At 40.4% G+C, this 15,307-nt stretch overlaps 1 protein-coding gene and 1 non-coding gene across 3 annotated transcripts; one reads left to right on the top strand and one right to left on the bottom strand.

The window, feature by feature from the left end:
- The first annotated feature begins 136 nt into the window (after positions 1-136).
- Positions 137-8,398, top strand: DNTTIP2 (deoxynucleotidyltransferase terminal interacting protein 2). Of its 2 annotated transcripts, none has more exons than XM_017834990.1 (7): positions 137-192; positions 870-2,596; positions 4,259-4,394; positions 5,083-5,178; positions 5,542-5,706; positions 6,798-6,907; positions 8,254-8,398. In XM_017834990.1, the coding sequence occupies exons 2-7, from the start codon at positions 909-911 to the stop codon at positions 8,345-8,347; spliced, it is 2,289 nt and encodes a 762-aa protein (XP_017690479.1). In that variant the 5' UTR covers positions 137-192; positions 870-908; the 3' UTR covers positions 8,348-8,398. The 2 variants fall into 2 exon arrangements, with proteins under 2 accessions (XP_017690479.1, XP_017690480.1); XM_017834991.1 differs by lacking the exon at positions 137-192 and adding an exon at positions 369-392.
- Positions 8,399-13,073: 4,675 nt separating this feature from the next.
- Positions 13,074-13,159, bottom strand: TRNAR-UCU. Its single transcript is given in 2 exon segments — positions 13,074-13,109; positions 13,123-13,159. It is a non-coding gene; the product is annotated as a tRNA-Arg (tRNA).
- Positions 13,160-15,307: the final 2,148 nt, after the last annotated feature.

Genomic DNA, 15,307 nt, shown 5'->3' with positions numbered 1-15,307 from the left:
CGGGGCCCGGAAGGGCGGGCGGCAGGAAGGAAGGAAGGAGGGGAGGAAGGAGGGAAGGGGCGGGCGCGGCGTGGCGGCAACATGGTGAACACCAGGCGGGCGGCGGCGGCGCGGCGCCGGGAGCAGGGGGCGCGGGCCCGGGCGGGCGGCAGCCCCTCGGAGCCCGGGCCCGATCCCCCCGGTGCGGCGGAGGTGAGCGCAGCCGGGGGCGGGCGGGCGGGCGCGGGGCCGCCATCGCCACGCGGCCTGGCCGGGCGGGGGAGCCCCCGCCGGTACCGCGGGCCGGGGCGGCGGCAGCTGCAGCGGCGGCAGTGACGGTGACAGTGCCGGTGCGCCCGTGCCGCATCCCTGCCGCCGTAGGGCCTGAGGCCATTTAGCGTTGCGAGTTAAAGGTATACTTCTCTCTGTTTGCATCTCTGTGTTACTTACAATAACTTTTGGCAGATTATATTTAGTGTTGCGGTTGCTGTGAGGCCAGCTTGTTCCTAAAGCTGCTAAAATTGGTGTTGGAAAGCATTTTGGGGCACATTCTGACAATCACTAGTCTTCAGTGTTTTATAGAGGAGCAAATAATTGAATATTTCTGAACACTGCTTCTGCATTTGCTTCCCATGGCAACTTGCCGGAGTTTTTAGAATTAGGAGATATTTGTATGTTTCTTCTCCTGCCTTGACCAAAAGACAGCAGACAGATAAGCAAGGGATGGTTTGTTCACACTTCTTACACACAGATAAGGCTACACAGAGACATGTAATATGTTGTCAGTATGAGCAGATTTGTTTAAAAGAATTCTTAGTGATTTTTATAGCATCCTTTTTATAGGGTTATTTTACATGTCAATAGCATACCTTTTTTTACTCCTTTTCTAGGTGGCATCTGCTGAAATTAGTACTCCTGTTACTAGGAGGATGACTAAAAGAAGAACTAAATCAGTTCATAAGCCAGAGGTGATTCAGGAATCTCAGTATGAAGAGTTGGAACATGCAGAAACAAAGTCAGATGTCAGTGACAGCTTTGAGATGCAGGCTACTAGGAATGAGAACACAATTGTTCATTCAGCACAATCAGTTGTGGAGCCCCAAGTTGATGGGGATGTGTCAGAAACAGAATCAAACTGCTCTTCTGTGTCTGGTCTCCAGACACCGTTGTTTGTAAGAGTAACACGAAGACGACAAATTGTAATTCCTTATCAACCAGATTCTGCTGACAAAAGAAGACACGACAGTACAGCTTTTGTAAATAAGTTAAGCAGGATTCTGGACGAAGATAATATCTCTGAAGCTGAGTCTTGTTCCTCTGCTGTTTCTGGTGTCCAGATGCCTAATGTTACCAGAACTCCAAGAAGCAGGCAAAGCAAAAAGAAATTACAGCCAAATAGAGTTTGTGAAGCTCAGAGTGAAGATACTTCTGATACAGAATCATGTTGCCTTAGTTCTCATACGGAACCACCCATCACTAGCAAACGAGTTACTAGGAGCATGCAAATGAAATCACAGGCAAAAATTACTAAGCAGAGTGGGGAAGAAGATGGATTTGCTTCAGAAGATGAGAATTTAATTGAGGACACTGTTAAATCTGAGCCCATAATAATTTCTGATTCTAGACCTGCAGAACTTATCTCTGACACAGAAGATGCTTCCACTGTCATTAAGGGTAATAAAGAACCCACGTCACCTAAAAGCAAGCATTCTTCCAAATCTGCTAATACAACCCAGAGTTCAGATGCAAAAGAAGATGTTTTAAATGATGTGACACCCAGCAGTCTTACAAAAATGAAACAAATTGACATTAAATCACCTGCGAAAAAAGCAGTAAAAAACTCACAGTCTGTTGATGTAGAGCATTCAGAAGCAGTATGTGGCCAAATACAGGAAGATCAGAGTAAAATACTTGAGAGGGAAGGGAATCTAGAACAAATGGATATTTCTTTGACTGAGTGCACGAATGTCAAGCAATTTCTAGAATCCCAAGAGCAAATAACACCAAATGAAAGTAAAAAAATTTCAGAATGCAAAAGAGCAGATGCTGAGGCAGATGCACAGCAGTCTTTCACACATTCTAATAAATCAAGGAGTAAGCGAACTAGTGCAGCGAGCAGTCTGCCAAAGGACATAGCTGTTGCTCAGAGAACTGATAGCATCGATAAAAGCAGGGTGCTTGACAGTGGTGAAGACCAAACAAAAGAATATGAGGGGTTCCACAGCACTGAAGGATCAAGCAGTGGTAATGATTCTGTTGCATTGTTTCTGAGCAACAGTGAAAGTGATGAATCTGAAAAGAGTGATCTGGCAGACACGGATACAATTGATGAGAATCTGTGTTATAAAAAGTCAGATGAGAGGACTCCTTCCCTCAACAAATCTTTAAAAAAGAGTTCACTGCATGTTGAAGGTCTTTTTGTAATTGATACTGAGCCTGGCATGAGTTCCAGCCAAAAGTATTATCTAGATGAGGTAGGCCAAGACAGTGATGCTGAAAGTAAACATGAAGGAAATGAAAAAGGTGAAGAATCAGATTTGGAAGAGGCTGAAGAAGAATTGATAGATGAAGATGAAAAAGATGAAGATGATGATTTATTGAAAAATAACACTGATGTGTAAGTATCTTTCTGGGAATAGTAAAGAATCTGCATTTTGTTCAAAAATATGGATAGGATATGTACTTTAAATGCTAAATGATGCAGAATAAATGAAGGAGTATTCTCATCACATAAGTCATTTTGGTGTGAAAATAGGCTTGTATGTATTATAAAATACAAATATGGTCCACAAATTGAGGGTTTCAAGGTTTTTTTCAGTTTTGTATGTAGCAGGAACAGAATTCTGAAATTTTTTCACATCTGGAGCCTTTGTATGTGTTCAGCTTAAAAATCAAAATGTGAAACTGGGTTAAACTGGTCAGGCTGACTCAATTGTGTATTCAGGTCACAGTTTTCCTAATTGTGGGATTTGGGTTTTGGTGTTTGTTTTTTTTTTTAAGTTGGAACGTAAGTAACAAAAAGTCCAGTAAATTCCTTACACATTGCCTAATTAGATCATGCTTTTTAATCGTAAACAGTTGCATATAATTTTTGTGTGTCAGTTCTCGCTGTGCTGTGGATGGTCACACTTCAAGGGAAACCAGCCTAGCATAGAATCAGTATAATTTGGGTGGGGTGGTACTTCCTGACTCTTGTAGTCCAACTGCTGCTAAAATCCCTTTGTGTGCTTCGTATGTTTAAAGCATAATACTCTTGTTTAGGTTGGATAAGTAAGTCTTAATCTTCTTTTGATTAGAAGGACAGGGTTGGCTTTCTGGGCTGTGAGTGCACATTGCCAGCTCATGTCCAGCCTCTCATCCACCAGCACCCTGGAGTCCTCCTCGGCAGGGCTGCTCTCTCTCTGCATCCCCCAGCCTGTACTGACACCAGGGGTTGGCCCGACCCAGGTGCAGCACCTCGCACTTGGTCTTGTTAAACCTCGTGAGATTCCTGGGGCCACCCTCCTGAGCTTGTCCAAGTCCCTCTGGATTGCATCCCATCCTTCAAGTGTGTAAACCACACCACTCAGCTCGGTGTCATCTGCAGATTTGCTGAGGGTGCACTCGATCCCTTTGTCTGTGTCATTAATGAAGGTATTAAATCATGCTGGTCCCAATATGGACCCCTGAGGGACACCACTTGTCACTGATGTCCATTGGGACTATGAGCCACTGACCACTACCCTCTGGATGCAACCATCTAACCACTTTCTTATCCAAGTTTAATAATTTTGTTCCTAGTATGGTTTTACAGACAAGGATTAGAACATTCCTACAGGGAATTCTAGTTTTTTCATTCTTCTCACTAAGAGTTGACACTATTTTTACCACCCATATGTTTGTGGTTTTGTTTTTTTTCTTCAGCTAGCACACTTCTCATTGTTAAGAAGAATGCTGGTCATGAGTTCTTTTGGCAAGGCTAAGCAAATTTAAGAATTCAGTTTTACAGAGTATATTAATATATAAGAATGCAGCATTGCAGTTAATGTGAAAGATTTATGGAAGTGATTTCACAGGTATTTTTCAAGAATAAAATCTCACTTCATATAATGGCATGAATCCCCCTCATCTTCTGTCACTTCTAAATTAAATATTCCAGATACCAAAAATCATTGCAGAACTGAACCTAAATTGGAAGAATAAGAAAAATATGGTTTTTGTTCATCTTTTTCAGAGGGCAATAAAAGGTTTAGCTGCATGCATGTTACAATATTCTAATAATTAACTATTTCTCTTTTAGTTTACATCTTTCCAGCAGCATAGACCCTGGTTTGAATATCAAGAAGCTTGGAGGTTTATATATTAGTTTTGATGCAAAAAAGCAGAAGCCTAGATCGAGTGTAATTGAACATCTGAAGGAGAAGAAGAAAGATCAGGTAATGTGTTTACAATTATTCAGTTACCTGAGACTACAGTAACACAACAATGTTAATAATGTTGGTTTGTTTGCTTTTAAAGAAGTATCGTTTTTGTGGTTTGCTGAGAACGTCCATTCTTTTTGGCCAAAGTGTGGATTTACATTTTAATGATAAAAATTTAAACACACATGACACTTCAGAAACTGAAAAGCAGCGCAAATTCCAGCGTTACCTTGTAAAATAAACCAAAGTTGATTATACCTGCAGTTTTGCCTAATGGTACATGAGCTGAAGGTCTTGTGACAAGATATTTAGTCCATAGCCACAATGAATTCAGTAGATAAAAGTCTGTACTCTCCCTAGTACAGAATTAGCCATTTTATTTCAAAAGCACCCTTTGAGATAAAGGGAATATGTTATTTTTGTTGAGACTGTTTTCTTTGGCTCATCCATGATAGCCCCCTTTATTCCAGAGCTTTTGCTGTCTCACTACTTTGAGAGCAAGCCAAGTGCTTTCTGTTGTTGGCCAGGATTCTGTTCTGAAGATCTGTACTGCATTTTTTGTGGATCAGAGCAGCTCAAGTATTGCATTAAAATGCTTGTTTAGATTCCATATGATTCCTTTAGCAAGTTCTGTAAATATAGTTAAGCAGTAAAATTTGTATCCATGAAGTAACTGTTCTAATGTTGAAAAAAATCCTTACAGCTCTTGCAGAAGAGTGTAATAACTCCAGACTTTGAAAAAAAGGAATGTGTCCCACCCTTCAGGGAATCACTTCACCAGCTAAAGAAACAACGCAGGGTAAGTGAAGAGCTGATAATGCCTGAAATAACAAAACAAGCTGTGGTAGAAAGCCTTGTGCTGGGACTGTGTGCATATACAGGCCACACTGGAAGTGAAGTGATGAACTTCAATTTAGTGTCTTCGAGCTGTCCTGTGAAAAGTCACCAGGACAGTGAAGTGATAGATGATATGCTCAGATGGTACAAATCTGTCACTGGGACAGTGCTGATGACCTTCCTTGTAAGGGCCATAACGTACACATTTTAAATGTACGTATTTATATTCTAAATGCTTTTTCCATCTTTTGTAGGAAAGAGTTCCCTCTTCTGCCCCATCCTAGTTCCTGAATGCAAATTCATTTTTCTTGGTATTGCATCCTAGGCAGAGCGAGAGAAAACAACGGGTGATGGCTGGTTTGGTATGAAAGCCCCAGAAATCACAAGTGAACTGAAAAATGATCTTAAAGTTTTGAAGATGAGAGCTTCACTGGACCCCAAGCATTTTTATAAGAAGAATGATAGAGATGGTCTGCCCAAGTACTTCCAGGTAAGGAAGCAGCAGAAGGTGGCATTGTACTGCTGAAGTTTTGAACAGCTCTTTAAGAATGCCTACTTTGTGGGTATCCTCTATGTTGGTTTAATTTCGTATCTTAATTATTAAACCATTTTGGTTCCTTTGCTGCAGTTTGCCACTGTTAATCTCTGTATTACATATGTGTATATGCTGGGGTTTTTTTAGTTTTGGCTGATCTCATAGTAGGGAACAAATATCTGACTGAATCCGTATTCTGAACCATCAGAGGACTAAATTTTCACTTTTTTTAAAGTATTAGCCTTTTTAAACAAGCATGTAGAAAGTAATTGGCATTTATTTTTTTACTAGCTAATACAGTTTGAATGGAGACACCTACCTTTGTGATCAGCTGAAATTTCTGCTGCTGTACTTGTCAAGTGGTTTGCATAAAGAAATTAAGCAGAAGCTACAGAAATAGGCTTGCAGCAACTTTGAACAGTTCATGTGCATGAGGAAATGTTTTCATTTCTCAAAATATTACCACTTCACTCTAAAACATGGGAGAGTGTTTTACGTTTTGAAATTAGAAAACTTAGACAGAAGTTTTCCACATAATTAGATCTGTGCAGGTTTGCTTTCACTGGATGAAACATGTACTCCATGTATCTCTACTCCTAACATGAACTGTTTGGAACAATGTGATGCATTTCAGGATGAAGCCCTTGTATTAAATTAACTGTTCTGTAGTCATCTAGCAAAACCACCACAATGACAGAGACAGGAGAGAGTTGAGGTGGTCATAAGGGTTTCCTTTCCCTTTTATTTAAAATGTTTAAAAATTAAGAACTGGATTTTATTTATGAATATGATACAGCAGTCCAGTGTTGAAAACTGTACAGTCTTAAAGCTCAGGCTCTCCTCTCTGCACAATGCAATGAGACCAAAAGTGACTGCATACAAAACATGACAATTATTTTGCTACTTTGCACTTTTCTTAAGCTGCTGTGATTCTGATCTGCTCTGTGTCTTTACACTTGGTGCTGAGGATTTAAAAAAACAAACAAAAAAAGCAAAATAATCAACATCTTGCTGTACAGTAAGAATGTTTTCATTTTTGTTTTTAGGTTGGAACTGTAGTTGATTCTCCCATAGACTTTTACCATAGTCGAATCCCTAAGAAACAAAGGAAGAGAACAATTGTTGAAGAGCTGCTTGCGGATTCTGAGTTCAGAAGGTATTTAAAAATAGTTTTGTCATTTTAATATCCCATGCAAGGGAGGAGTATTTTTAACCATATAACTTTTTTTGTTTTGTTTTATTCAGCTCGTATGGTGGTTTTCTTATACTTCAAAGAAAAATTTTAATCTTTTAGCATTTCAATAACACTGCCACTTAGAAGGCCTAAGGGATGGGATAATTAGACTGAGATAAAACACATATTATCTTCATAAAAGGGTTTTATCCAACTTGGGTTATCACTGTTGGCAGCCACTCTTAAAGACCGATTTTTTTTTTCTTGGCATAGTTGACAGAAAAGAGCAGACTGTAATTCTGTGAATGTTGATATTATTTCATTTTATAAATATATCAGTCTGCCACCTGTCATGGAAATCAAAATTGTGATAGAAGACTTACTTATGATTGGATTAAGTAATGTCTGCATAACCTGCAGTTTTTGGAGTAGATCCTTTAATTGATCCAGTTTGATATTGGTTATTACATGATGTTAATCTGCACTTCTCTTTTCACATAATGACGTGTTTTCTTTGAAGTAGTGCATGATTTGGGATTATAATGTTAATTTTGTGTGACTTGTAAATTAACTATATAACATTGGGAAGGCAAGTTAGTATAGCTGTTTCTTAACTAGTTTTCTGGCTTGACCTGATTTGTAAGATATTTATTAGAAGGCGTTTTTAAAAATTATTATATTTGAAATTTGATCAGTTAATTTATGTTGTGGTTAATTAAGGACTTTAACCAGACCCTTCAGCATTAGTGCAGATATTTGTCAGATTTCAGTGTCGCATTTAGGAGCCTCTGTACTGCTCAGTGCACAGTATCTGTCGTAGCAATCAGTGCAGGTACATAAGAATCTGTATTAGAGGGGGTAGCAACTCATACTCAGTAAGTATATCCCGTTAATTGTTTAGTGTTCATCTCATGTCAGTTTTCAGTCTTGAGTAGAGTGAGGTTTATTATCTTGAGTTTGGTGAGAAGGCAGTATAAAAGTGAGTATAATTTGCTCACAGTGTTGTCAAAATTGATGGGTCTTCCCCTTAGAAACATTAACAGTGTTTCAGCAAACTGTCCAAAATGGGATTGCTTGTGCAATGAAGAACCCCCTACCAAAATTAATGATTCTTCAATCCAATTTACTTCCAAAACAAATTTACCTGCATTTACCATTGATCCAGTGTTGATTTCCCTTTACCTATGCATAAGTGTATAAAATCAAAGACATTTGATTCAGAAAACAGAGAGAATTCAGTTTGGCAAATTATGTGGATAGAGTACTTTCCATGTTATCTTTTCCTGAACTTTGGTTTACTATGATTAAAAATTATCTATTTTGTTCAGATATAATAAAAAGAAGTATCAGGAGATCATGAGTGAAAAAGCAGCTTTTGCAGCAGGGAAGAGGAATCGGAAGAAGAAGAAATTTCACAATTAAGAATTGAAGAAAAATACCAAGCTGGAACAACTTATAAAACTTTTTACAGAATGCTTTGGTTGTGGTGTTTTTTTCCTTTCTTAAGATTGCAGGTCATGTGCAAATTGAGGTTTAGGGAAATTTTTGCAGTGAGAATTTGGTAGGGAGGTTTATCAAATTATCAGATATCTAAATATAAATTAATTTAGGTTTTTAAATTAATTCTATTTAAATTAATGTTTATGTAAAACGATATTTATATGAAAGCATATTGTTATATCTGAGTAAAAAATCCAGCTTCGCAGATTGTGGTCTTCTCAGGCTTCAGTCTTTATATAATTAATTAGTAAATTCAGTTTAAAGTTATATGTGTGATTCACCTTGGCACATGCTGTGTGCCAGAACAGATTTTTCCATGTCTCGTCAAAGGCACTGCTGGCCAACATTGTAATAGAAGGTACTGAAAAATAGTTTGGTTGTGAATGGTTTATTTCAATACTGACCATAATAGGATTGAGAATGACCCAGAATTCAGTGCCTACACATATACTTTTATATTTAAGTGTGTATTATAATATAGATTATATATATAATTTATAAATAAATTTAAATAAGATGCAAATTATCTCTTGTTTAAGAAATAATATAAATAAGTAATATTTATTTATAAAATTTTAACAGTCATATGTTGTTTTATTACTTTTTACCATTTGATACTTGTCTAATCTTTTTGAAAATAAGTTGACATTGGCATCCCTTATGTAGGGTGTGGTGTGCAGGTTGTGGCTGGTAGCTGCCCTGGCATAGTTCTGCAGGTAAAGGAATAGAGTGAGTCTGCAAGGCCTCTGCTACCATTATGGAGCCAGAGATGTCATGGGCTCAGTTCCCCTTTAGTGCCAAGTCGTAGCCTTTTGTGATTGTCAGAACTGTTGTGGCATTCAGTCGAGTTTTAATTACCTGGTTATTTTATTGCTGTTACATTTAGTGTAACTCAGTTACTCCCCTAAGGTAGCAAAAAGGATGGATAATAGAAGAAATAAAACTGGCACTACATTGTCTTAGGTGGATTGGGTGACAAGGATTTAGAAGTGATTATCAGAGGACCAGTGGTGTTGATTGTCTTCTTATCATATGAACACTGAATTTTAAAGGTTGCAGATCTTAAGCAAGAAGTGCTTAATTATGTTTTTGACCAATGTTTAACCATCAGGTTTTCTACTGAGAACGAGAGAGTTGTTTTTTTAAGGATTAGTTATTTGTGCTGAAATGAGCATCGTGATATATATTGACCACCAAGTGAAGCTTGAAAGAAATTTTCCCCTGATCCTTTGGTGTGTTTTATATCATTCCAAAGTTGAACATAATGTTTTACTACCAGAAACAGACAAGAATCAAGAGTCCTTAAAAAGTCTTCACTGGCTGGAGATGAACAGTGTCAAAGTAAAGTGAATTCATTGGGAAGTATCAAGCATGTACAAGTAAAACCACCTGTCCCCAGGTCTTAGTTAACATACAGATGCTATTCTAATGCAGCTATATGTATGCTAGTATCTTAATTCCCTGTAAATGATAAAAAGCCAGTAAAAACAACTATTAGTGTCTTGTTCTCTGGCTGACATTGAAGCACAAAAAATTACTGCTGAACACTGAGAAGAAAACAAGGCACCACAGTAGCTGTCATTCTATTGCATCCTGGGGTGTTCAAGTGCAACTTTGGAAAAGCAGTATATGACTGAAAGACCTTAAAAGAGAAATACAAGCTGTGGTGTTAAACAGCAAGCAACAGCTTGCGGTCTGTTGCTCAAGGTGCTCAGTAGGTAGTTACAGAAGTTATTTCATATGCAGCATAGCTAGTGAGGGATTTGTTTTATGTTCTATATCCTTTCCCTTCCTTTGATCCTTCTAATATCTTCAGTTTTGTTACTCTGTGCCCAGCAAGTGCCCATGTTCTGTGCCAATGAGGTGAGATGTGCTGGCCCGTTTCCAGGGCTTCAGGGTAGTACTTGCAGGTTGTGTTGGCTGGCTTGCCCGTCACCTATAGCCTCATCTCGTGTTCAGCCTCTGTTAGTTCAGGCACTAGATACAGCATCTTTTCTTAACCACCAACTTTCATAAAAGCACAGACAGGTAGTATTTGAAATTGATATAAGGTTTAAGGTGCTGGAGAGAGAGTAAAAACAAAATGCACCATGTGATTGCCTAGGCTTATCAGGTTTCTCTGAAAACACAGAAAACATTTATGAAGCTTTGCATATCAATTGCAAGTAGTGTTTTAATGGCTGTCAGACATATTTGTGTTAATCTGTAATTCTGCATTTATTGACTTAAACCATTACTAACAAGAAATTTCCCTGAGATGAAAGGACAGTAAGTAGTGTGTTGGGTTTTTTACATATCCACCTATTGCTGTTTGGGATGTCTCTGGAATATTTTATACAGACAGTATTAATTCATTCCTCTTGTTTCTTTATGCTTCTCTTGGTTTTATTAGTATTTCTTTTTTGCCTTGGGTCAGAGATTATCCAGTGGTTGTACAGCCCAGGGAGTTCAAAGTCCATCCTTAGAGATGGACCAAAAAACTATGGTAGGGATCGGGCTGATGGTGGCTGAGATGTTGCTGGTGTGGTGCCACTAGTAGGCATGGTTTGTGAATAAAAATAAAACAGGGGTTTTTTTCCTGTCATGCTCTCGTTCACACTTCCTCCTTTTTCCTTCTTTGGGGTCTTTAACCTCTCTGCAGTCAATTTAGTCTCATTAAAACTGAAGATATCTTTTTATCATTGCTATTTTCCATGTGGTAAAACTGTTCTTATCTCTTCACTTTTAAGAAGTCCTTTCTTCATCACAGGGGCCTGCCAAGGTAAGTCGTATTGAAACTTGGCATCCTGCCATAGCCAAATTCAGAAGGGACCATGAGAGCTTGTCCTGCCCAGCCTCCTGCTCAAAGCAGAGTTAGACTAGGTTGTTCAGGGCTTTCTACAGTCAGGTCTTGAAAACCTACAGGGATGTAGACTTCCCAGCTTCCAGAGCTCCATGGACTTTCCTCATGGAAAAAAAAAATGCTTCATATCCAGTCAGATAGAAAGATTATTAACGATTGTTTTACTGCCTCATGGGCCTCACGTTCACTTTCTTTTTTTAAAATGACTCGATAAATTTGTAGTAAGCAGCATCGGTCCAATTTATAGTGCTTGCTATAATCCTTGACTGTTTTTCCTCACGATTCTCTTAAAGCATTCTGAACTACCGTGTTGTCTGTGTAATATTTTCCTCAAAACCCTTTTCATACAAATATATTGTGGAATTGTGTTCCTGTACTTTTCCACTAGAATTCACATTAGAATCTGTTACACAGCCAGTATCTCAGGAGAGCTGTCCCTGTTCTTACCTCTAGAAAATGCCCAGCTCCTTGAACCACCACTTTTATATTTTTTCTTTTGGACTGTAGTCCTTAATTAACTTTTGCACTTGTAGAGTATTGATTATGTAAATATTACTTGCAACATGAAAACATGTATATGTAAAAGCCTCTGCCTTCAGTTTTTTTCAGTAGGAACTAAGGAAAATTTTATGAAGCTTATATACAAAAAGTAGGAAAGGAAGCAGTATTTGGACTGAAATACATTGCAAGTGACAAGGAGAAACATTTTGTCTTCTGTCATCTGATTTAGTTGCTTTTTACAAGTTTACTGTAGAGAGGTTTTGGTTTTGCTGTTTGCAAATTCTGAGGAAATTTGTTTCTGTGAAGGACTGCATTTTATAGGTAGATGGCATTTTTGAGTGGGTTATTGTGCTGCATAACAGTGATGGTTAATGTGCCAGATGGTGTGTTTCGTTTTCAATTTTTCCTTTATTGTTTTTAAATAAGCATTATTACAATTTGAAAGTTACACGTGCAGGATTAAAAGCAATTTATCAAACCCCCGCCCCCCGATTTAATAAAATAGATAATTTATAGTTTATTCCACTCTGCATAAAATTAGGGAGGTTTGTTTAGTTCTGATATTGTCTTGATTTACCATCTAATTTGATTGCTATTATTAAAATGGCTCTTCATCTTCTATCTTTTTAGGTATGTGTAAGTCAGAAAAGATGGTGTTAGTTCAGGTGTTCAGTCCTTCAGTTTTATCTGCTGCATTTTGTAGGCTTGTTTTCTTGCTTGAAAGTAACCAGGAATTTATCACGGGGGCCCATTCTAACTGAAGTGCCTCCAGGAAAGACGCAGTCTTGGTTTTTCCAGTAAAATTCCTTTCCGCAGGCTGTCCTGGAAGCGTAGCGGCCCCTCTGGGCTGGTGTGTCGGTCCTGGCCGCTCTGGCGGAGCGCGAGCGCTGCCTGAGGGCACCACGGCACCGTGAGGAGAAGGAGCGCAGCCCTTCTCCCGCTGCCTCAGGGCGGCGGGACCGGGAGGAGAAGGAAGGGAGACCTTGTGCCGCTCCGCCCTCGGCCAGCCCGCCTTCTCGCTGCTGGAGAAGAAGGTTCATGTCGCTGGGCTGGGCTGAGACGGCACATTGGCTCGGTGGCGGCTGGTGCTGCTGCCTCCGCCCGCTTCCAGCCTTTCCCAGTCCGCCAGGCACGGGGGGAGGCGGGCCCAGCGAGCTTCGCTGACGGGAGGCAGCCGCCGGGAAGCGCCAGGCCGGGGGACGGGAGAACTGCGGCGGTGAGGTAAGGGACGGGAGAGCGGGGCGGAGAGATTTCCGCCGAAAGGGGCGGGGGGAGGAAAAAAAAAAATTTAAAAAAGAGAAGACCCGACTCCGCCGGGACTCGAACCCGGAACCTTTGAATCCCTTCAACCCTCTAGAAGTCCAATGCGCTATCCATTGCGCCACGGAGCCACCTGTTGGAATCTTCGCGCACCGCCTAAAGAGCCTGCGCGCGCCGTCACGCGTTAGCCGCGAACGCTCCGGCTTTTTCTTCCCCTTTTTTTCATTTTAGTTTTGTTTAACCAGCATGAACAGGCTTCGTCTTATACGCTACTGCACAGACGAGTCTCGCGGCAGCCCGTATGTGCCGCCCGAGCGCTGCCCACGGCCCGGGTGGGGCCCACGGCTTCCTGTGCAGCGCTCGCCGTGGCGCTGCGTCCTCATTTCTTACGAAGACTGACTTTTTTTTAAGTTCTTCAGTGATCAGTATAAAATATTTGTTGACATACCACTCCGGCGTTTTCAGTATTAATCCTTGTGTTTGGAGGAATCTAAGTGTATTCCACAATTGCCTTGTGTTGATGAACTCTTCCTCCAACTGGCCATAAATTCCCAGTAACACCTCTCCTTACCCTGCTCCCCCCGTGGATTCAGTAAAACAAGATATTTGCTTAAAAGATGTAATTACAGTCTGAAACAAATCTATCATACTATTTTTTTAAATCATGAGTAGGCATATGAGAAACGCCAGAAGACAAGAGTATGAGGTTATTCTTTCTTTAGCTCTCCGCAGCAGTATATTCCAAGCGGAGCCTGTGCCTTTCTGCTCCTGGGGGTCTCCCTGGCCCGGCTCTCCTCGGCAGTGAGATCCGCGCTGTGGTGCCGTGGCCTGGGTTATGCAGTAGAACGGCTGTGTGAGAATCTCGTGCCGCACTTTATCGTAATTTAAAAGTACTGGTATCCATAAGAGTGGAGAAAAACATGAAAATAAGCGCACCCTGAAATCCGAGGAAGCAGGAAGCTAATCAAATCAATGTAAAATGATGTGACTTGGATAAACGATCCACTAGCCATTGCCCCCAGGGCTGAGATACCGAGGGTAATGAGTAACCGGGGTGACTCAGGCACACCGGCAGCGTGTCCCGTGATTCCCATGAAGTCATCAGGAGTGCCGGTGGCCAGCAGTAAGGCAAAGCTCATGGGCTGGCTGATGACTGAATAACCCCTACAATGCTGCCGAGAAAAGGGGGTTGCTGGAAGGCTTCAGTAGTTACAGCAAGTAGCAGATTACAGGTACACCCCCCAAGCTAACAGACTGTTATTGAACCAGAGCAGTTGTAAACACAGAAGAATCACAAAAATTATACAAGATTCACTTGTATAATTTACAGGGCTGGTCGAATTTACAATCTCTGGGTCTGTATGGTCTTGTCACAACTGTTTTGTTAGGGACAGAACTCTTTATAGGCGCTCCTGGTAAAAGAATCCTCAGACCCCCATACTGCATAAAACCCAGAAATCTCATTTTTAAGAACTGGGTTGATCTTCAGAGTAATAAGATTAAATTAATGTTTGTGCAACACAAATAAACCACTTGTAAGTAACTAGGAATCACCGTAAACATCTTGTAGTTTGTGAATACCTGGGTATGTGTATTGTGGGGTGAAGGTCGGTACCTCACCAGTGTGATCTGGTAACGTGGTACCTTTGGATAGCAGCTGGTGAAGAACCAGAGTTTGCTGTCAGAAGACTGGTTCTGAAGCTGTAAGAGTGAAGAATTGTGACACGTGATTCTTACTTCCTCTCATGTTTTCGTTTTGGTTAGTTGGTTTATAACGTTAGGTAAAGGCTGTTGTTTCCATTCATGCAGGAGGACTGACTGGGGCAGTGTTTGGAAATTTTTCAGAAATATTTCAAATTATTCAAGTCAGCTTGCTTTTTTAGTCTGTAAATGTAGTCCCAATGCAGAGTCCACCTTTGCGTTTGGACAGCAGATGGAGCTGCTGCATGAGAAACAGGACAGCTCTTGGATCATGAACTCACAAAATGTGATGTGTTAGGCAACACCGATGGACCTGATTAACCTTTGCTGGTGCCTGGATCTGGATCTGTCCTTTGGACTTTCCCTCTTCTGGGAATGTCTGAAGTCCACTTCTGTTGCAAGCTGGCTTTTCAACTTTATGCTCTGTTTCAGGGAGCAGAAGTTTCTTGGAATACAGTTGTGCTGGTTTTAGTTATTGGCACTTAGAGAAATTTTGCTGAGCTCAACCAGGTGCCATTTTGCTAATTTTTAAATAGGAGGAGAAATTGAGATAGGAATACCTTGACACAAGACAGCAA

Source organism: Lepidothrix coronata, unplaced genomic scaffold (genome assembly GCF_001604755.1).
Source record: "Lepidothrix coronata isolate B3197 unplaced genomic scaffold, Lepidothrix_coronata-1.0 Scaffold247, whole genome shotgun sequence".
Lineage (NCBI taxonomy): Eukaryota > Metazoa > Chordata > Aves > Passeriformes > Pipridae > Lepidothrix > Lepidothrix coronata.
The sequence above is the reverse complement of the archived record's forward strand: the minus strand, read 5'-3'. Positions and strand labels throughout refer to the sequence as shown.